This window comes from Mobula birostris, chromosome 14 (assembly GCF_030028105.1).
Source record: "Mobula birostris isolate sMobBir1 chromosome 14, sMobBir1.hap1, whole genome shotgun sequence".
NCBI classification, from domain to species: domain Eukaryota; kingdom Metazoa; phylum Chordata; class Chondrichthyes; order Myliobatiformes; family Myliobatidae; genus Mobula; species Mobula birostris.
Window position 1 is genome coordinate 98,911,907 of NC_092383.1, and position 21,840 is coordinate 98,933,746.

The window sequence follows — 21,840 nt, forward strand, 5'->3', positions numbered from 1 at the left end:
TCTTCTCCCAGATTGTTTATTCCAGCCTCTTTGCAGTCTCTGCGCTTTTTACAAATACAGAAAGCAGGTGCCTCGGATTACAGAGTCTGGGGCCTCTCCCCTTGCTTCCCCTCAGTACCCAACACACCCACCCGTCACCATGGGAATCCCTCCCTTACTCCTCGGTCACGCTGCTTGTTCGCCCACTCCCTGGGACCGTCACTCCGAGTCCCCCACCTCGAGGGCCAGCGAGCGGCAGCGTGACTGTGGCGCCACCCCCACGTGGGAGGCCCCGTCCAGGGACGGGAGGTTGCCTGCAGGGGGGAGGCTGAGCCTGTCCCGCGGGGTGGGTGGGGCGGGACTGCTGGAGGGCAGGGAGTCGCCACGGGTGAAGGGGCGGTCGTGCTGCGAGATGGCCCCCTGCTGGTCCCGTCGGCGGGCCACGGCCTCGTCGAAGGACTGGCTGCCCTTCTTCCTCCAGGCTTGGGAGCGGGCAGCGGGGCTGGTGCTGAGCGGCCGCGGTCGGGCCTTCAGTGCGGGTGGCAGCATGGTGTAGTGGGGCTTGGGGGGCACCACCGGCAGCGCCCGACACATTTGCGATTCCACCACTGAGCTCTCCAGCCGCATGGGCGCTGCCGTCAGCTGCGGCCCCTCCACGCCACCTTCCGCGGGTGCGGCTTCCCTGCCCAGCTCTTCCTCCTCCTCCTCCTCCTCTGGCAGTGATGCCTGGTCTTGTCCATCCGAGCATGTGACCCAGGACTCCCCACTCTCTTCAGCCTGCCCAGCGATGCCCGAGTCCAGAGGCTCCTCGTCCCTCTCCTCCACACTCCCACCACAGAGGTCACCCTGTCCAGCGGGGGCCGCCGCAGCTGAACAGCCCTCACGGCAGCCAGCATCCCTGGGCCCCAGCAGAGTCTGGTTCTCCTCCTCCTCCTCAGAGACTTCAGCATCTGGCATTGGAGGGGTTGGACAGCAGAGGCTGGAGGGAGGGCAGAGCGGGAGGACCTCTTCCGGGCCCCACTCATCCTCGCAGGGAGGTTCCACCGAAAACTCTTGGAGTTGGAACTGTGGAGGGAGGAAACAGATCATCGGGGGTAAAACACAGATAGTCCCACCTCCCGGTCAACAAACGCATCACTCTGTTCCTCCACACCTACCTCCCAGTCCCCACAACCATTTCCATGTTCTTCCACACCCACTTCCTCATTCCTCTAGACCCATCTCCCATTCCTCCACACCAACATCCCAGACACACACCCATCTTCCACGCCTTCACACCAACATCTCAGTCCCAATACCGATCTCCCTGTTTCTCCCACACCAACACAGTCCCACTCCCATCTCCCCACTCCTCCACACCAGCATCCCAGTCCCACTCCCATCTTCCCACTCCTCCACACCAACATCCCAGCCTCCACATCCATCGTCCCATTTCGCCACACATCCACCCAGCTCCCCTTTCCCTACACCCACACAGTGACCTTCCCAATTCACGACGCTAATTCCTGGCACGAGAATGCTGTCCTACAGAGACCAGAGTGTTCAGGTCTCTTCCTTGGACGATAGGCAGAGGTGTGCTCCATTCAAATAAAGAAGAAAGCTAAAAGGTGGTGGGGGGGGGGGGTGGGGGGTGGGAAGTTGTTTGACAAAAGATTCTGCAGATGCTGGAAATCTTCAGCAAAATACACAAAATACTGGAGGAACTTAGGTGGTCTATGGGGAAAAAATGAAAATTTGACTACAAGCCAGTCTTTAAACTGATTGAATCAGAGTGCAGGGACTCAGGATAGGTTGAACAAATAACTGTGCAGACTATTTTCTAAACAGGGAGAAAATCCAAAAATCTGAGATGCAAAGAGACTTGGGAATCCTTGTGCAGAACACCCTAGAAATTAACTTGCAGTTTGAGGTAATGTTGAGGAAGACAAATGCAATGTTAGCATTCATTTCAAGGGGCCTAGAATACAAGAACAAGGATGAGCTGAGGCTTTATAAGGCACTGGTGAGGCCTCACCTTGAGTATTGTGAACAATTTTGGACTTCTTATCTCAAAAGAGATGTGCTGGCATTGGAGACGGTCCAGAGGAGGTTCACAAGGATGATTCCAGGAATGAAAGGATTTTCATATGAGGAACATTTGATAGCTCTGGTTCTGTATCCACTGGAATTTAAAAGGATGAGGGGGGATCTCATTGAAACCTTTCGAATGTTTGAAGGCCTAGACAGAGTAGATGTGGAAATGATGTTTCCCGTAGTGGGGGAGCCTAGGACATCGGGCACAGGCTCAGGGTGGTGAATTTGTGGGATTCGTTACCACATACAGCTGTGGGGGCCAGGTCCTTGGGTGTATGAAAGGCGGAGATTGTTAGGTTCTTGATTGGACATGGCACGAAAGATTACAAAGCCTGGGGCTGAGGAGGGGGAAAAGGATCAGCCATGATCGAATGCTGGAGCAGACTTGATGGACCAAATGGCCTAATTCTGCTCCAATGTCTCCATTCTCCACCACAGATGCTGCCTGACCTGCTGAGTTCCTCCAACATTTTGTGTGTGCTGACAGGGTAGATGCCGGGATGTTTTCACTCATGGGAGAGTCTCTAACCAGTGCGGCTGCCCTGCAGCTCAGAGACCTGGGCTCAGTCCTGGCCTCGTGTGCTGTTGTATTTTTCCCATAGCCTGTGGATTTCCTCTCATATCCCAGAGGTTTGTGGGTCAGTGAGTGAAATTCCACTGTGAATTGCTCCCCGGTTTGTAGAATCTGGGGGGGCGGGGGGTGATGTTGAGAGCAATGTGGGGAGAAAAAAGTCAGATTAGTGTGAACGGGTGGCAGATGGTCAGCACTGAGTAGATGGGCTGAACGGCCTGTTTACATGCTGAATTTCCTGCCCCTCACTGTAAGGGGGTATCGTTACAAGTTCATTTGAAACCGGGATACATCAGCAGTTGTTCTTGCAGAGGGCGCTGGAGGCTGGATCACTGGTGGTACTCAAAGAGGAGCTGGGTTCATTTGCGAGTGATTGGAAGGGCAGGCTCATTTGGTCATTTCCATGAGGGATCTTCTGAGGAGGCTGTTGTGGAGGTCTGGCGAATGAGGCAAGGATGTGTGGGATCCTCACCTGCGTGTGGTACTCCTGCAGCCCCCCCTCGTCCATCTCCCGTTCCATCAACTCTGACTCGATGCTCATGTCCACCCCGCTGGCCCGGCTGTGCTCGCAGGCCGGGAGGTACTCCGAGGGGTCCATCTCCTCCGGGGTGCGCAGGGGCCGGCCCAGCTCTCCCAGGTACTCGGATTCGTAGTCTCCATCCCCTACTGTGTCCTGGCTGTCCAGAAAGGAGAAGGTGTCCTGCAGTTCCAGCGAGATCTCTGGCATCAGAGGCAGGGTGGAGGCCGAGACTGTGATGAGACAGAGAGAGAGAGAGAGGGTCACTCCATCCTCCTTATCTGCAACCCATTCCACCCCCGATCTCCATCACTTCCTCTCTTATTTTCCCTGTCCCCTACACTCATTCTTTATCAGTAATCCCTTTGCTCTCCCCGTTTCCCCTTCTCTCTTTCCCTGAGTCCCTCTCTCTCCATTCCACCCTCCTCCTCACACACCGAGGGATCACTGGTGGAATATTCAGCAGTTTCTGGTCCCTTGGCATCAACACCTCAGCATCTTTCAGAATAAATGCGTGCCAGCAACTATACTTCAGTAGACTCCAGCAAATTTGTACAGCTGTACAGTGGAGAGCATTCTGACTGGCCCCATCACCATCTGGTATGAAGGCTCAGGATTCAACATTAGAATCAGATTTAATATCACCAGAATGTTTTTGTTTTGCAGCAGCATTACAGTGCAAGACATAAAAAACTATAAATTACTATTGCAAATATATATTAAAAAGTTAAATTGAACAGGTAGTGCAAAGAGGGAGCGAAAATAGTGAGGTTCACTATCCATTCACCGGCTGGTGGCGTAGTGGCATCAGCACCAGACTTCGGAGCGAAGGCTCCCGAGTTCGAATCCAGCCGGCTCCCTTGCACGCTTTCCATCCGTGCTGGGTTGAGCGTCGAGCTAGCAACTCGGCCTCGCAAAAATAAGAAAGCCTGCTGAAAAAAACGCCGTCATGACGACGTCCCGATGACTCCACTCGGAGTTAAGGGCTTTCTTCTTCTTCTTCACTATGCATTCAGAAATCTGAAGCTGTTCCTAAAACATTGAGTGTGTGTCTTCAACCTCCTAAAGAGGGTGTGTCCTGGGTGATGGAAGTCCTTAATAACGGATGCTGCTCTTCTTGAGGATGTCATTTTGAAGATATCCTCGACGCTGGGGGAAGCGAGGGTAGACTCAGCCAGCACCAGCCTCCCTACCATTGAGGCCATCTTCAAAGGGCAATGCTTCAAGGCAGCAGCATCCATCCTGAAGGATCCTCACCATCCCAGACATGCCCTCTTCTCGATCTACCATCAGGGAGGAGATGCAGGACCCTGAAGATACACACTCAACATTTTAGGAAGTTTCTTCTGCTCTGCCATCAGATTTCCAATGAATTCATCATGAACTAATGAACACTGCGTCGCCATTCCTTTGGTGCGCTTACTTACAGTGTTTATTTTCTATTGTAACTCAGAGTAATTTGTTCTGCCTGCACTGTACTCCTGTCATAAAACAAGAATTCCACAACTCATGACAGTGACAATAAACCTGACTTGCTCTTCCCGTTTTCTCACCAGCTTTATCTTCAATTCCCTTTCTCCCAATCCTTCCCTCTCACGCTCTACTTGTATACTTCAACCTACCTCACTCTCTTCTCCATCTCCTGCTATCCTTCCCTTCTCTCTTCCCAACTCTAACATCTCCTACTTTGTCTCCTTCCCTCCCTCTGACTCCATAATACGAAATATGGACAGAAACTCTGAGGACTGTAGCATGTTACTCCCACCCACCCAGCGGCCGCACCCCAGGCATCATCCAGACCAACTTCCCTACAACTTCAGATGTTTGGTTCAGGTTCAGGAATAGTTACTGCTTCTCAACCATCGGGCTCTTGAACCAAAGTCAATAATTTCACTCAACTTCACCTGCCCCATCATTGAAATGTTCCCTCAACCAATGGACTCGTTTTCAAGGACTCTTCATCTCATTTTTGCGATATTTATTTCTTATTATTGTTTCTTCTTTTTGTATTTGCAAGCTTGTTGTCTTCTGCAGTCTGGTCGAACACACTAGTTGCGTAGTCTTTCATTGATTCCGTTATAGTTATTATTCTATAGATTGGGTGAGTATGCCCACAAGAAAATGAAACTCAGGGTAGTATATGGTGATGTACATGTACTTAAATAATACATTTATTTTGAATTTTGAAGCATAACATGGTTCTGGAACCCAGGAACAGTTTCTGCACGCAATGCCAAAATAATTGAGTCCTGCTCAACTTGACCCATATCCCAATTCTTTGCTTATCCATATGCATCACATCCTATTAAACAGCTTTATTATAACTGCCTCTACTTTGTTCCAACTCATTCCAGGCATCCAGCATTACTGCGTTAAAATACTTGCCCACCCATCTCTTTTAAACTTTTCCCTTCACCTTAAATCTATGCTCTATGGTGCACAAAATCTCTACCCTGGGGAATAGATACCAATTGTATATCTATGCCTCTCATAATCTAATGAACTTCTATCATAAGACCAGAAAATGATAAGATACAGTGCCGACAAAAAGTATGCACCCTCCTTGGAAGTTTTCATGTTTTATTCTTTTACATTGAATCTCAGTGGATTTAATTTGGCTTTTTTGAGACTGATCAACAGAAAAAAAGATCTCTTTTGTATCAAAGTGAAAACAGATCTCTACAAAGTGGTCCAAATTAATTACAAATATAAAACACAAATAATTGATTACATAAGTATTCACTCCCTTCCAGTCAGTATTTAGTAGATGCACCTTTGGCAGCAATTACAGCCTTGAGTCTGTGTGGATAAGTCTCTATCAGCTTTGGTCATCTGGACATTGCAAATTTCCCCCATTCTTCTTTACAAAACTGCTCAAGCTTTGTCAGATTGCATGGGGGTCGTGAGTGAACAGCCCTTTTCAACTCCAGCCACAAATTCTCAATAGATTGAGAACTGGACTCTGACTTGGCCACTCCAGGACATTAACTTTGTTGTTTTTAAGCCGTTCCTGTGTAGCTTTGACTTTATGCTGGGGTCATTGTCTTGCTGGAAAACAAATCTTCTCCCAAGTTGCAGTTCTCTTGCAGATTGCATCAGGTTTTCCTCCAGGATTTCTCTGTGTTTTGCTGCATTCATTTCACCCTCTACCTTCACAAGCCTTCCAGGGCCTGCTGCAGTGAAGCATCCCCACAGCGTGATGCAGCCATCACCATGCTTCATGATTGGGATGGAGTGTTTTTGATCATGTGCAGTGTTTGACTTATAATAAACATAGCATTTAGTCTGATGGCCAAAAAGTTCAACTTCCAACTGACTTCATCTTCCTGCTGACTTCAGAGTGTCTCACATGCCTTCTGGCAAACTCGACCCGATATTTCACAAGAGTTTTTTTTCAGCGGTGGCTTTCACTTTGCAAATTTCTCATAAAGCTGCAATTGGTAAAGCAGACGGGCAACAATTGTATGCACACTTTCCCATCTCAGCCACTGAAGCCTGTAACTCCTCCAGAGTTGTCATGGGTCTCTTGGTGGCCTCCCTCACTAGTCCCCTTCTTGCACGCTCACTCAGTTTTTGAGGACGGCCTGCTCTGGGCAGATCTACAGCTGTGCCATATTCTTTCCATTTCTTAATGATTGACTTAACTGGACTTCATATGATTTATATGATTTTATTTTGGATGCTTTCTCTTTACTGTTATGAATTGTACACTAGACATGTTGGTTTTACACTATATAAATCTCCTTTTTGTTGGTGGGGTTTTTTATTGTATTGCAGAAACTCATTAAAAAATTAATTCAAAAAAACTGTACTGCAAGGGATACTCAGTGACTTGGGAATTTTCTTGTATCCATCTCCTGACTTGGGCTTTTCAATAACCTTTTCGCAGAGTGTGTCCTTTTGTCGGGATACTGACTCACCAGCAGGTGGACTTCCCAAATACAGGTGTATTTTTTCACTAGTCACTTGAAACACCATGAATGCATACAGGTCTCCAGAAACAGATCTCCATTTAACGAATTGTGTGACTTCTAAAACCAATTGGCTGCACCAGGGATGATTTGGTGCGTCATATTAAAGGGGGTGAATACTTATGTAATCAATTATTTGTTATACGAGTAATTTAGATCAGTTTGTAGAGATCTGTTTTCACTTTGACATAAAAGAGTCTTTTTTCTTTTGATAAGTGTCAAAAAGCAAATTATATCCATGTGACTCAATGTTGTAAAACATTAAAACATGAAAACTTCCACAGTGCGCGGTGGGGGGGTGAATTCCATTTATATGCACTGTACAAGAGCAGAATTAGGCCATTTGGCCACATCAAGTCTGCTCCAGCATTTCATTTTGACTGAACCATTTCCTTCTCAGCCCCAATCTCCTGCCTTCTTCCCGTATCCTTTGTTTCCTGACCAATCAAGAATCTATCGACCTCTGCCTTAAAAACACACAAAGGTGGCCTCCACAGCTGACTGTGGCAACAGATTCCACAGATTCACCACTCACTGGCTAAAGAAATTCCTCCTCATCATTCTAGAAGGACGCCCCTCTATTCTGAGGCAACGTCCTCTGGTCTTAGACTCTCCCACCATAGAACACATGCTCTCCACATCCACTGTCAAGGCTTTTCACCATTTGATAGAATCAATTGGGTCACGCCTCATTCTTCTGAATTCCAGTGAATACAGGCCCAGAGCCATCAAACGCTCTTCATATGACAAGCCATTCAATCCTGGAATCATTTCTGTGAACCTCCTTTGATCCCTCTCCCGTTTCTGCACATACTAAGATTAGAGGCCCAAATCTGCTCACAATACTCCAAAGTGAGGCCTCTCCAGTGCTTTATAAAGTTTCAACATTACATCCTTGCTTGTATATATTCTAGTTCTCTTGAAATAATGCTAACATTGCATTTGCCTTCCTCACCACAGACTCTCCATTTAGAAAATAGCCTATGCATTTATTTCTTCTGTCAAAGCACATGACCATACACTTCCCAACACTCTGTTCCATCTTCCACTTATTTGCCCATTCTCCTAATCTGTCTAAATTCTTCTGTAGCACCGATTTCTTCAAAACTACATGCTCCTCCACCTAACTTCACATCAACTGCAAACTTTGCAACAAAGCCATCAATTCCATCATCCAAACCATTGACATACAAAGTGAAAAAAAGTGGTTCCAAAACAGATTCATATGGAACATCATTAGTCACCAGCAGGTAATGAGTAAAGGCTCCCCTTATTCTCACACTTTGCCTCTAACCAATCAGTCACTGTTTTATCCATGCTAGGATCTTTCCTGTAATACCACGGGCTAATAACTTGTTAAAGCAGCCTCATGTGTGGCACCTTGTCAAAGCTCCTCTGAAAATTCAAGTACACAACATCAACCAATTCTCCTTTGTCTGTCCTGCTTGTTATTTCTTCAAAGAATTCCACCAGACTTGCCAGGTAAGATTTTCCCTCGAGGAAAGCATGCTGACTACTGCTTATTGTATCATGTGCCTCCAAGTAACCCAAAACTACATCCTTAACAACTTCCAAAATACAGACATCAGACTAACTGGCCTATCATTTTTTTTTTTCTACGGCCTCTCTCCTTTCTTGAAGAGTGGAGTGACATTTGGAAATTTTCCAGTGTTTTGGAACCATTCCAGAATCTAGTGATTCTTGAAAGATCATTACTAATACCCCCACGATCTCTTCAGCCTCCTCTTTCAGAACCCTAGACTATACACCAACTGGTCCAGGTGACGCATCTGCCTTCAGACCTTTGTTTCCCAAGACCTTTTTCCCTTGTAATGGTACCTTCACACACTTCATGAACCCGGACACCTGGAACGTCCACCATACTGCTAGTGTCTTCCACAGTGAAAACTGATGCAAAATGCTTATTCAGTTCATCTGCCATTTCCTTGTCCCTCATTACTACCTCTCCAGCATCATTTTCCAACATTCCGATATCCACTCTCGCCTCTCTTTTACACTTCATGAGTCTGAAGAAGCGTTTGGCATCTTCTTTAATATTACTGGCTAGTTTACTTTCATATTTCACCTTTTCCTTCTTAATGACTTTTTTTAGTTGCCTTCTGTCAGTTTTTAAAAGCTTCCCAATCCTCTAACTGCCCACTAATTTTTGCTCTATTGTATGCCCTCTCTTTGGCTTTTATGTTGGCTTTGACTTCGCTTGTTAGCCACAGTTGTATCATCTTGCCTTTAGAATACTTCCTCCTCTTTGGGATGTATATATCCTGTGCTTTCTTAATTGCTTCCAGAAATTCCAGCCATTGCTGTCCTGCCATCATCCCTGCCAGTGTTCTTTTCCAATGAATTTTGGCCAACTCCTCTCTCATGTCTCTGTAATTCCCTTTACTCCACTGTAATACTGTTACATTTGACTTTAGCTTCTTCTCAAATTTCAGGGTGAATTTGATTATATTATGATTACAATTCCCTAAGGGTTTCTTTACCTTAAGCTCTCTAATCAATCCTGGTTCATTGCACAACACCCAGTCCAGAATAGCTAATCCTCTAGTGGGCTCAACCACAAGCTGCTCAGAAAAGCCATTTCATTTTCCCAGTCTATCTGCACATTGTAATCCTCTGTGACTATTGTAATATTGCCCTTTGACATGCATTTTCTATCTCCTGTTGTAATTTGTAGACTACGCTACATCTTTACTGCTGCTTGAGGGTCAACTCCCATCAGGGTCTTTTTACCCTTGCAACTGCTTGTCTCTATCCACAATGACTTAACAACTCCTGACCCTATCTCACCTCTTTCTAAAGAGGTGACTTCACTTTTACTAACAGGGCCACGCCATCCCCTCTGCCTACATGCCTGTCCTTTCGATACAATATCCATCTTTGGATGTTAAGCACCCAGCTATAATCTTCTTTCAACCAGGATTCAGTGATGCCTACAGCATCATAAATGCCAATTTGTAATTGTGTGGCAAGTTCATCTACTTTATTCTATATTCTGCATGTATGCTATCAGGTCTCTGCCACTCCAGAGAAAACAATCCATTTGTCCAAACTCTCTTCATAGCTAGTACACACTAATCCAGGCCATCTCCTGCTAAACCTCTTTGGCACCCTCTCCAAAGCCTTCATACCCTAGAACTACATACAATACTGTGGCCGAACCAAAGTTTTATAGAACAGCAACATGATTTCTTGTCCCTTATACTCTGTGACCTTAGCGATGATGCAAGCATGCCATTCCTTCCCCACCACCACCACTATTTTATTCTGGTGTCTTCCCCTTTCCTTTCCAGTCCTGAAGGGTCTCACCCGAAACAATGGCTATTTACTCATTTCCATAGATGCTGCCTGATGTGCTGAGTTTCCCCGGCATTTTGTGTGTGTTGCTTTGGATTTCCGGCATCTGCAGAATCTCTGGAGTTTACCACTTTATCGAAGTGTTTTGGCATTTTTGACCTGTACATCAGTACTGTTATGGGTTCTGCTGTTAGCTGTGTATTATCCCCTTACATTTAACCTCCCAAAGTGCAACATTTCACACTTGCCCGAATTAAACTCTATCTGCTATTTCTCTACCGATGCTTTAACTGATTTATACCCTATTCCATCCTTTAACAACCTTCTTCACTCTCCATAACTCCACCATAACATCAACCCAACTACATATTCATCCGGACAAGAACAGAAGTCCCAGCACTAACCCCTGCAGTACACCAGGTTACTGGAGCCTCCCAAAACAACACCCTTCCAGACTACCCTGTCTCTTGCAGCCAAGCCAAGTCCGAATCTAAATTACAGATCTCAGTCACTATGGATCCTGATTAACCTACCATCACAGACCTTGTCAAGTGCCTTACCTCAGACGACATAGACAACATCCACTGCCCTATCCTTATTCACTTTCAACCCAAAAAAAAACTCAGTCAGGTCTGTAAGACGTGACCAGCCCCACACAAAGCTATGCTGACCATCCCTGATTCGTCCACATTCATCCAATTGCATCCCCAAGGATCCCCTGCACTGGTCTATCATTTCCTGGATTATCCCCATTTCCCTTCCTAAACAAAAAACAACATTGCTACTTTCCAGTCCTCCAGAACCTCACCTATTGCAAATATCTTCATTATGGTCCATCAGTCTGCTCTGTCAGTAACCTGGGGTAGATTCCATCAGGGACTTATCCCACCATAATGTTTTTCAAGAGACCCAATATCTCCCACTTGATCTGAAGATGCCCTTGCCTATTCAAATACACCGCACTGATTTCACTGTCTTCTCCATCCGTGCCTTTAGAGAGCACCAGCACAAGGTATTCATTAGGTACCGAACTGCTGTCACACCATGGGTTTTCCTGAGGGCCTCATGCCCTCATGAAGGTGTCACTTTTAAAAATCAGACAGCAGGCCACAACAGCATAGTCAGTACAAAGGTGTTCATAGTGCACGAGAGGTGAAAAACTTTTAGAAAAAGCATAGAAGTATTTACAGTGCAAAGAAAAAGGCAAAATAACAAAAATGACAAAAAAGAAACATCACCTGTCCTTTAGAACTAGAGCTCCAATCCATCAGTCTGAAGTACCTCACCTCACCTCACCCCACCCCACCCCACCTCACCCTCTCTCCTTCCCACTTACAACAAAGTGCCCCTCTCAGTAAAATCTCCTTATCCAGTCAAAAAGGGTAGTCCATTCTTTGGAATATGGGGGGAGGGGGAGTCGATACCATGAGCCGGAACAAAAAAGGAATTCACATCCTCCTTCTCAATCACAAATATCCACAAATATATTCATCACGATAAGATCACAATGACATTGCACAACAAAATCAATCAATAACTGGCCATTTTCCAGAAGCCAGCACTCTTCCCCATCCCCCAAAATGAACTCTTCCACTGAGCCCACACAGAGCATGTGCCACCACAACAGGACCCCCACCCATCGGTCACCCACCCATCAGACACCCCACCCATCAGTCAGTCACCCATCAGTCACTCACCCATCAGTCAGTCACCCATCAGTCAGGTCCCCCACCCATCAGTCAGGCCCCCCACCCATCAGACACCCCACCCATCAGTCAGTCACCCATCAGTCAGGCCCCCCACCCATCAGTCACTCACCCATCAGTCAGGCCCCCCACCCATCAGTCACCCCACCCATCAGTCAGGTCCCCCACCCATCAGTCAGTCACCCCACCCATCAGTCAGGCCCCCCACCCATCAGTCACCCCACCCATCAGTCAGTCACCCCACCCATCAGTCAGGCCCCCCACCCATCAGTCACCCCACCCATCAGTCACCCCACCCATCAGTCAGGCCCCCCACCCATCAGTCAGGCCCCCTCCCTGAACCTGGAAACAGCAACAAACAGAAGTGTCACTGTCCTGGAGTGTGCAAGCACGGACAACAGTGTCCAGGCTGTGAAGGGGACTGCCCTGTGCGCCCAATAAGCTCATGCCTGCACTGCCAGACAGAGATAATGAGGATTACTGAGCTACTGGGGCGGGGAAGAGAGAAAAAATTACCCGGTCTGTCACAGCTGCCATCCTCTGACTTTGTTCTGATGAAATGTAACCTCTCTCCATGGGCACTGTACACCTGGTGTGTGCTTCCCATTTCTTAGCCGTTATTCCAAAGTTCCAAATTCTGGAGATTTCTGCTTGCTTCTTCCCCCTCCCTGACAAGCGCTCACCCCCACCACTGTGCTCATCCTTTCCCCATCCATTCCCTTTGGTCTCTCCATCTGATTTGTCACCCCCTCCCTTCTCTCCATCTGTCCTCCTCCCTCTCCCTCCATCGCTTCCTCTTTCCTCCCATTCTTCATCCCCTCCCTCTCTGTTCACCCCGTCTCTCTCTCTCCCTCCTTCTTCCACTCTCCCCTCACCCTTTCCCTCTCTCCTGGTGGCCGGGGAGAACTCAGTCCATAAATCAGTGAGCTTGAATGAATCAAGGACAGTGGAAGTAGACAAGTTTATTGTCTTTGTTCGTGCCATGTGCTTCAAGGAATGGAGGCTGCCATTTTGTGAAGCTGCTCTGTAACCTTCAGTTTTTGAGCTGTCTGAAGCTCTGAGTTTTGCTCAGCAATAGCTGCATCAAAGTGCTTTAAAGAGGACACAGTGATGTTCCTGTTATTCTGCTGGACAAGATCATTTCCAAATGAGAAGTTATTTGTGAGGTGCTGTTTGGTATGCTGGAACATGCAGGTTTATAAATGGGGGGGGTCTGTGTCTGACCTGAATAACCCGAGCCGACTAACTGACTGGTCAACTCTGATTCAGAATAAAGAAACGTCAATTACAAGCTGTTACTTATGAGAATGGCAATAAAATGCTGTTGATGTGGACGAGAGCCAATGGGAAGGTGATACACGTTCTCCAAAAAAGGGGAGAACCAATAGGAAAGTGACACACGTTCTCCAGAAAGGACAGCGCCAATGGGAAGGTGACACACGTACTCCAGAAGGGGCAGAGCCAATGGGAAGGTGACACGCGTTCACTGGAAGGGGCAGAGCCAATGGGAAGGTGACGTACATTCTCTGGAAAGGGCAGAGCCAATGGGAAGGTGGCACACGTTCTCCGGAAAGGGCAGAGCCAATGGGAAGGTGGCACACGTTCTCCAGAAAGGGCAGAGCCAATGGGAAGGTAACACATGTTCTCTGGAGAGGGCAGAGCCAATGGGAAGGTAACACACGTTCTTCAGAAAGGGCAGAGCCAATGGGAAGGTGGCACACATTCTCTGGAAAGGGCAGAGCCAATAGGAAGGTGACGCACGATCTCTGGAAAGGGCAGAGCCAATGGGAAGGTGACACACATTCTCCGGAAGGGGCAGAGCCAATGGGAAGGTGACACACTTTCTCTGAATGGGCAGAGCCAATGAGAAGGTGACACACGTTCTTCAGAAAGGGCAGAGCCAATGGGAAGGTGACACACGTTCTCTGGAGAGGACAGAGCCAATGGGAAGGTGGAACATGCTCTTCGGAAAGGACAGAGCCAATGGGAAGGCGGCACACATTCTCCGGAAAGGACAGAGCCAATTAGAAGGTGACACAGGTTCTCCAGAAGGGGCAGAGCCAATGGGAAGGTGACACGCGTTCTCTGGAAGGGGCAGAGCCAATGGGAAGGTGACGTACATTCTTTGGAAAGAGCAGAACCAATGGGAAGGTGGCACATGTTCTCTGGAAAGGGCAGAGCCAGTGGGAAGGTAACACACGTTCTTCAGAAAGGGCAGAGCCAATGGGAAGGCGATACATATTCTCTGGAGAGGGCAGAGCTAATGGGAAGGTGACACATGTTCTCTGGAGAGGGCAGAGCCAATGGGAAGGTGGAACACGGTCTTCAGAAAGGACAGAGCCAATGGGAAGGTGGCACACGTTCTCCAGTAAGGGCAGAGCCAATGGGAAGGTGACACACATTCTCTGGAGAGGGCAGAGCCAATGGGAAGGTGGAACATGGTCTTCGGAAAGGACAGAGCCAATGGGAAGGTGGCACACGTTCTCCGGAAAGGACAGAGCCAATGGGAAGGTGACACACATTCTCCAGAAGGGGCAGAGCCAATGGGAAGGTGACGTACATTCTCTGGAAAGGGTAGATCCAATGGGAAGGCGACACGCGTTCTCTGGAAGGGGTAGAGCCAATGGGAAGGTGACGTACATTGTTTGGAAAGGGCAGAGCCAATGGGAATGTGGCACACGTTCTCCGAAAAGGGCAGAGCCAATGGGAATGTGGCACACGTTCTCCGGAAAGGGCAGAGCCAACGGGAAGGTGGCACATATTCTCCGGAAAGGGCAGAACCAATAGGAAGGTGACACACTATCTCTGGAAAGGGCAGAGCCAATGGGAAGGTGGCACACATTCCCCGGTAAGGGCAGAGCCAATGGAAAGGTGACGCATGTTCTCTGGAAAGGGCAGAGCCAATGGGAAGGTGGCACACATTCCCCGGTAAGGGCAGAGCCAATGGGAAGGTGACGCATGTTCTCTGGAAAGGGCAGAGCCAATGGGAAGGTGGCACACGTTCCCCGGTAAGGGCAGAGCCAATGGAAAGGTGACGCATGTTCTCTGGAAAGGGCAGAGCCAATGGAGATAGAAACACAACAACTGATGAACAGTGTATGAGAGTGAGCGGCTTCGAATACAAAGATGTGACAGCTCGCCAGGACAAGCACGGCAGATGTGAAGGAGCCCACGTTGGACATGTGGAGATCACAATGGGACCACGAGGAACACCTCGCCAGCCTTGACTCATTGCCCAGGGATCACCTGTCCTTTACCTGATGGACGGTCAGGTGTGCACACAGTTAGTCAGGTTGTGCTTACTAGTTGAGACAGTAAAGGTACCTGTCAGTAAATACAGATTCTCTCTGCCTAACTCATCATTATCTCAGTCAGCATCTCGCAAGAAACAAAACCTGCCCATGAGGATTCTGTCACAGCCTCAGTAAAGCAAAGACCCCAGCCGCCCCAGACATTCTCTCTCCTCTGCTCTCCCTTCAGGCAGAAGATACAAGGCCAGGAAGCACGTCCCACCAGGCTCAACGACAGCTTCTATCCTGCTATCCGGCTACTTAAAGATTTCCTGGTACCTCAGCTGGACCGTTGCCCTCACAATCGACCTCGTGGTGATCTTGTACCTTATTGTTTACCTGCACTGCACTCTCTCTCTGACTGTAGCACTTTACTCTGCATTGTTACTGACCAGAGAGCAAGACAAACTTGTCCCTGATCTCTGTACGTGAGAATAATAAACCAATTCCAATTCCTCTTAATTCTCACTCACCTTCTCCGTCTTCCTCCTCTTCCCCCAGATCCTCCTCCTCCTCCTCCTCCTCGTCACCCTCTGCTTCCTCCTCCTCGGCTGTGTCAGTCTCGGCCTGGCTGGCACTCGGCAGCGGGGGGCCCCCCTGCCCCTCGAGGGTGACTCCCGGGGTCTGGCCCTCGGCGGCTCGGTACAGGAGGTTTCCGAGGTGCTGGGGCAGGGAGACGGAGAAGGGGCCGGAGATGTGGAGAGCGACGCGGCGGCCGGCCCTCTCACGAGCATCCTTGGCGGAGCGGGGCGAGTCGGGGCCCCCGCGCAGTACGGGCCGGCCCCCCTCCTCCAGGGGCAGCGAGCAGAAGGCCGGCTCCTCCGTGTCCAGCGGCCGGCTGGAGAAACTGTCCCGGCGGCTCAGCGAGCTGCTCCCGTGCGGGGGGGTCCCTGAGGGGGGACAGGGTGAGCGGGAGGGAGGGGGGAGGGGAGAGAGGGAGGGGGTGAGGGGGAGATGGGGTGAGGGGGATAGGGAGGGTGGAGGGGGTGAGGAGGATAGGGAGGGTGTGGGGGGAGGTAAGGAGGGGGGATATGGAGAGGAGGAGGGAGAGGGTGAGGGGGAGAAGGGAGGGTGGAGGGGGTGAGGAGGATAGGGAGGGTGTGGGGGAGGTAAGGAGGGGGGATATGGAGAGGAGGAGGGAGAGGGTGAGGGGGATAGGGAGGGTGGAGGGGGTGAGGAGGATAGGGAGGGTGTGGGGGAGGTAGGGAGGGGGGATGTAGAGAGGAGGAGGAGAGGGTGAGGGGGAGAAGGGAATAGGGAAGGATGGGGGGAGGGCGATAGGTGGGGGAGACAAGGATGGGGTGAGCATGGGGATAAGGAAAAGGGTGTGAGAGGGGAGCGAGTGAGAGCAGGATTGTGAGGGAGGAGTTGTGAGTGGGTGAGGGCAGAGGGGATGAGGTTGAGAGTGGTGGGGCAGAGAGGGGTTTGAGTTTGAGAGGGGAAGGTGTTATACGGAGGGAGAGCAGAAACAAGGGAGTGGTGAGAATGGTAAAGGGAGAAAGGAAGGAGAGAGATTAGAATGGAAAACTGAGGTCCTAGTTCGGCAAACCACAATTACCCAGCGCATTACCACAGAGAGACTGGGCCGGCAATCAACGTCGGGAGGACGATGGTAAGGTGTAGTGTTCCCCATACAGAGCTGCAGCCACATTCCCAGAGCAAGGGCCACTCAGACTCACCGTCATTGGTGAAGGGTGCTGAGCTCAATGAGTCCATGCTCTTCGCTGGCCGCAGGGTCATGGATGAGGTCTTCAAATCTGCAGCAGGAAAAGGTGGAGGAAGAGAGGGTGTTTAAACAGGAAAATGGAGTGATAGACCAGTCCTTACACATCTCATTCAATCCCAGCAGACCCCACCACTTCCCATTTATGCTCAATTCAATCCCAACCTTTCCCATTCACTGCCTACCATCCACACTCCAAATGGACCCACCCCTTCCCTATCACTCCTACCATCCACCGTCCCGAGACCCACCATTCCCATTCACTCCCATTGTCTACACTCCTAACGAGACGCACCATTCCCATTCACTCCCATTGTCTACGCTCCTAACGAGACGCACCATTCCCATTCACTCCCATTGTACACACTCCTAACGAGACGCACCATTCCCATTTAACTCCCATCGTCCACACTCCCGAGACCACCATTCCCATTCACTCCCATTGTACACACTCCCAATGACGCACACTGCTCCCATTAATTCCCATCATCCACAGTCCCATCAAGATTCACCATTCCCATTCACTCCCACCATTTACATTAAGTCCCACTCACCTCAGGAGCACTATCCTGTAAAATCTTACTTGCTCCCCAAACCTCTCCTTCCCTCCCTCTCTCTGACACTCTTTCAGTTCCATTGTCACCTTTTCCCTCATTCCGATTCAATTTTCGTTTGGAATCATTCCCAGATCTCCCAAGGTTAAATATTGATCGCCATTTCTTGACCTTTAAAGAGCCTTTTCTCCTGTATTGAGAGAGAGAGAGAAGGGAAGAAATCAATAATGTACCTGAACCCCTGGGTTAGACCCCATCCTGTAACCCACTCCTGGGAATCTGTTATTTTATATTCAACCCCACCCTCAACTCCTCCGACCAAAGCCCTGGGTTAGAACCCAGCCTGAAACTCACTCCCGGGGATCTGTTATTCAATAAATTACCCTCACCATCGACTCCCCCTCAATCAATCCCAGGATTAGATTCTACTGCTGAGGATCTGTTATTCCATTCAGCATATAACCCCCACTCCCACCCCCTCCATCTCCACCTCTACCCCTCTCCGTTCTCCACGTCACCTGCTCTCCAGTCCCCAGTCGGTCCTCCCCCCTCCCATCTCCCGCCCGTTTTGTTCCTTCCCCCCCACCCCCACTACCTGGTGTCCGGCAGCTCGATGATAGTGTGGTAGGGTTTGATGGCAGGCGGTCCGTCCCCGAGGTGCAGGACATGTGGGATCTGGGAGGGGTGGATACGCCCTGGCCCCAGGGCAGGTGCCGGCTCTTTCGCTGGGCTAAGGCAGGGCAGAGACTGGCACCGCTCGGTTTCTCCGTCTGTGGGGTGAGGGGAGAGAGAACAGCAGGAGTAATCAGGGCAGTCAGACCCCGGTAGTCCTTCATCCTGACAGGACACAGAGGAGCAGGAGAAGGCCGCTTGGCCCCTCCAGCCTGTCCCACCATTCCCTGTGACCATGGCTTATTTATACCAGTTACAGCTCCCCTTCTGTGCCATCTCTCATCCCCCCCTCCACCCCTCAATCGGTCAAATAATTCTCCAGCTCTACTTGAAATATTTCCGCCACCCAGTGTGACTGGGATACCAGATATTCACAGCCTAATGGCGGAATAATCCCTACATACCGCAATTTTAAGTGACCAGCCCCTTAGTTTACAGTTGTGTCCATTGTTCTAGAGCCTGCCACTGGTGTAAACAGCACAACATCAACCCTGTCACAGCCCATATCGATGAATACACCACTCCTAAACTCCCTGGAATACAGAAACAACCGCTTTTGGTAGTGTAAGGGGGTTTCGACTTTTATGTTACTGCGGAGGCTGATTAAAATGGCGTCTTTGTTATGTTAATCTGGGGAATGCGGCTTTGTTGTGTTAAACGCTGAGAAAGTTTGCGCTAGCAGCTTGTTGTGGTTTAGAGGGTGATAAGAAATGTTATTAACCAATTGGGATAGTTGTTATGGTTTTGGTGTATTTGAAGATACTGTATGCGCGGGGTTTTGGGGCAGAAGGCGGGAGAGCGATACAGAGGATGGACGAGGTGCTGTAAGTCCGCTAACAGGGTCGAACCCCGAGCAGGACGTTCGGCAAGGAGACAGAGACGGACTCGTGTGGAGCGTCTGGTCGACCACCTTTGTTGGTCCCAGGCGACCGGTCAAGGTGGTCCAAGGGGTCACAGGGTGAAGAAGGAGGGTCCTGAGCTCCAACTGTTTGTGCACGAAGAGATTGAACTTTGATAAGTGTGGCGCCTTTTATTTTCCTTTTATGTTTTATTCTCTCTTAATTATATAGTTCCAGTAATATCTACAAACTGTATATCATTTAATTGCAACGGGTGTATTGTCTGTTATTTGGGCGGGGTGGGGTACCTCACACAGCATCCACACAAACTAATACCCAGTTTGGCGGGGCCGAGGCTGTTTCCCTAGACGACAGCGAGCCGAGCGACCCTGAGGGTGGCCAGGGGGGCTACAGTAGGATGAACCTCTCCTCCCAGAAGTTCGCCTTCCACGGCCTCCAATGCTACTGAAAGGACCCACACCATGCTCAACTCTGGCCTCACAAAACCACTGGCTCAAACACCAACCCCTTCACCATGAGGGCTTGCCATTGTTTGCCTCTGGTCTGTGGTTGTTGTTCTGTAATTCACCTCAATCCCCCAGTGCGTCACTCCTGTTCACTCTCTCTGCGTTTAGACCTCTGTTTTAAATCTCCTCAGTGACCGAGTCTCTACAGCCTCTGGGGGGGAGAATTCCCAAGAATACCTTCCCCTGGGTGAAGAATTTTCTCCTCATCTGTCCTGAATGGCCAAAATCTAATTCTGAGTGTGACCCTTGGTTCCAGACACACTACCCAGGGGAAACAGCCACCCTGCCAATCCCTGTAAGGAGTCTGGACATTTCAGTGAGATCACCTCTCACTCTTGTAGAGAGGACAGTCCCAGTCTGCTTCATCTCTTCTCGTGGGACAACCCCCCCCCACCCGAGAATCGATTTGGGGACCATTCACTGCAATCTCTCTGTCATATGTGGATCCACACTTAGGAGGGGTGTTTAGACCTGTCCGCAATATTTCAGGTGTGGTCTCCCCAGTCCCGGGATGATTGGAGCAAGATGTCTCGTGTCTTGGAGCCAAAGACTCACAATAAACTGTCTCCCTCCTGAAGTTATTATCCCTGTGGGATGACATCCGGTCACTGGGGTGCCAGGATACCCAGCTCACTCCCAACACTGACAAGGTGAGAGACAGTGAGTCAGTCCTTGAGTGGGAGGACGAAATGCCATGGGAGGGGAGAGCAAGAGTGAAGGAGAGGGGGCAGAGTGAGAGAGAGGAGAGGGAGTGAGCCAAATGGGAGATGGGAGGTGGGGGGGGGGAGTAGCCAGTGTCGGGGCAAATCGATTTCCAGTGAAACTTTAACTTTCTCTCCACTACAGGACCTGGTGAGAGTTTCCTGCACCCTCTGATTTAGTCCCACATTTCAGGCAAGGTGGTGGGTGTCATGGGGAAGTTACTGAGGTCAGGGTGACGGGTGCTCTGGGGTAATAACTGTCAGGGTGACAGGTGAGAGGTGATGGGTGTTCTGGGGTAATAACTGAGGTCAGGGTGAGGTCAGGGTGATGGGTGTTCTGGGGTAATAACTGAGGTCAGGGTGATGGGTGTTCTGGGGTAATAACTGAGGTCAGGGTAGTTACTGAGTTAACAGTGATGGGTGATGGTATTCGGGTCGTTACCGGAGTCAGTGTGGTGGTCGCTGGAGCCGAACAGCTGCTGTACGTGATTGAGGATGAACTCGACCACAATGGACTGGACGCGAACCTCCATGAATGCGGCTGTCCCGTTGAAGCCTGTCATCTCGATCTCCTTCGACCTGAGGGAGAGAGGGGAAGAGGGTGACACTATCCTGGGATCGACTGTCCACACCTGCTCACCATCTGCATACCCTCCCCTCTCCCCACCCTCCCCTGCATCTCCTTCCCTTGTCCTCCTTTCATCCCACCCCTTCTTCCACAATCCTTACCCCTCTACACCAACATCCCTCCCCTCCCTACACCCACCCTTCCCACTCTCCTCTGTTACCTCTCCTCCTACCCCTCCCTGGATCGATGAACACTACCCTCCTTCCCTCCACCTATGTATCCCTCCCTCTCTCTGCCCACACCCCACTCTCCTCCGTGTCCTCTCCACACCCTCTCTCCCTTTCCTCTCTTCCATTCGCATCCTCACACACCTCACTTCACCTCGCCTTGCCTGTACCCTCCTCTCCTGTCCCACCTCATCCCTCCATCTATAATCCCTCTGGCAAATTGTAGAGACCGGCAAGTGAGAAATGAGGGATGAGGGTACAGTCAGAGATAAAGGAGTGAGGGATGAGGGAGTGGGGGTGGGTGGCGTGAGGAATGAGGGTGCAGTCAAAGATGAGGGATGAGAGTGGAGTCAGGGATGAGGGAGTGGGGTGGGTGGAGACAGGGATGAGGGTGGAATCAAGGATGAGGGATTGAGGGATGAGGGTGGAGTCAGGGATGAGGGTGGAGGGATGAGAGTGGAGTCAAGGATGAGGGATTGAGGGATGAGGGTGGAGTCAGGGATGAGGGATTGAGGGGTGAGAGTGGAGTCAGGGATGAGGGATTGAGGGATGAGAGTGGAGTCAGGGATGAGGGATTGAGGGATGAGAGTGGAGTCAGGATGAGGGA

At 49.8% G+C, this 21,840-nt stretch overlaps 1 protein-coding gene across 1 annotated transcript in view; it reads right to left on the bottom strand.

Annotated features, from left to right (window-relative positions):
• Positions 1-21,840, bottom strand: part of LOC140210153 (rho GTPase-activating protein 30-like) — a 198,392-nt gene continuing 176,552 nt past the window's right edge. Inside the window, exons 6-12 of the mRNA XM_072279038.1 lie at positions 20,881-21,017; positions 18,295-18,469; positions 17,789-17,889; positions 17,102-17,179; positions 15,896-16,312; positions 3,096-3,373; positions 1-1,044 (exon numbers count right to left, since the gene is read on the bottom strand). Coding sequence (XP_072135139.1) covers positions 199-1,044; positions 3,096-3,373; positions 15,896-16,312; positions 17,102-17,179; positions 17,789-17,889; positions 18,295-18,469; positions 20,881-21,017 — 2,032 coding nt within the window. The 3' untranslated portion in view covers positions 1-198. The remainder of the gene's footprint in view (positions 1,045-3,095; positions 3,374-15,895; positions 16,313-17,101; positions 17,180-17,788; positions 17,890-18,294; positions 18,470-20,880; positions 21,018-21,840) is intronic.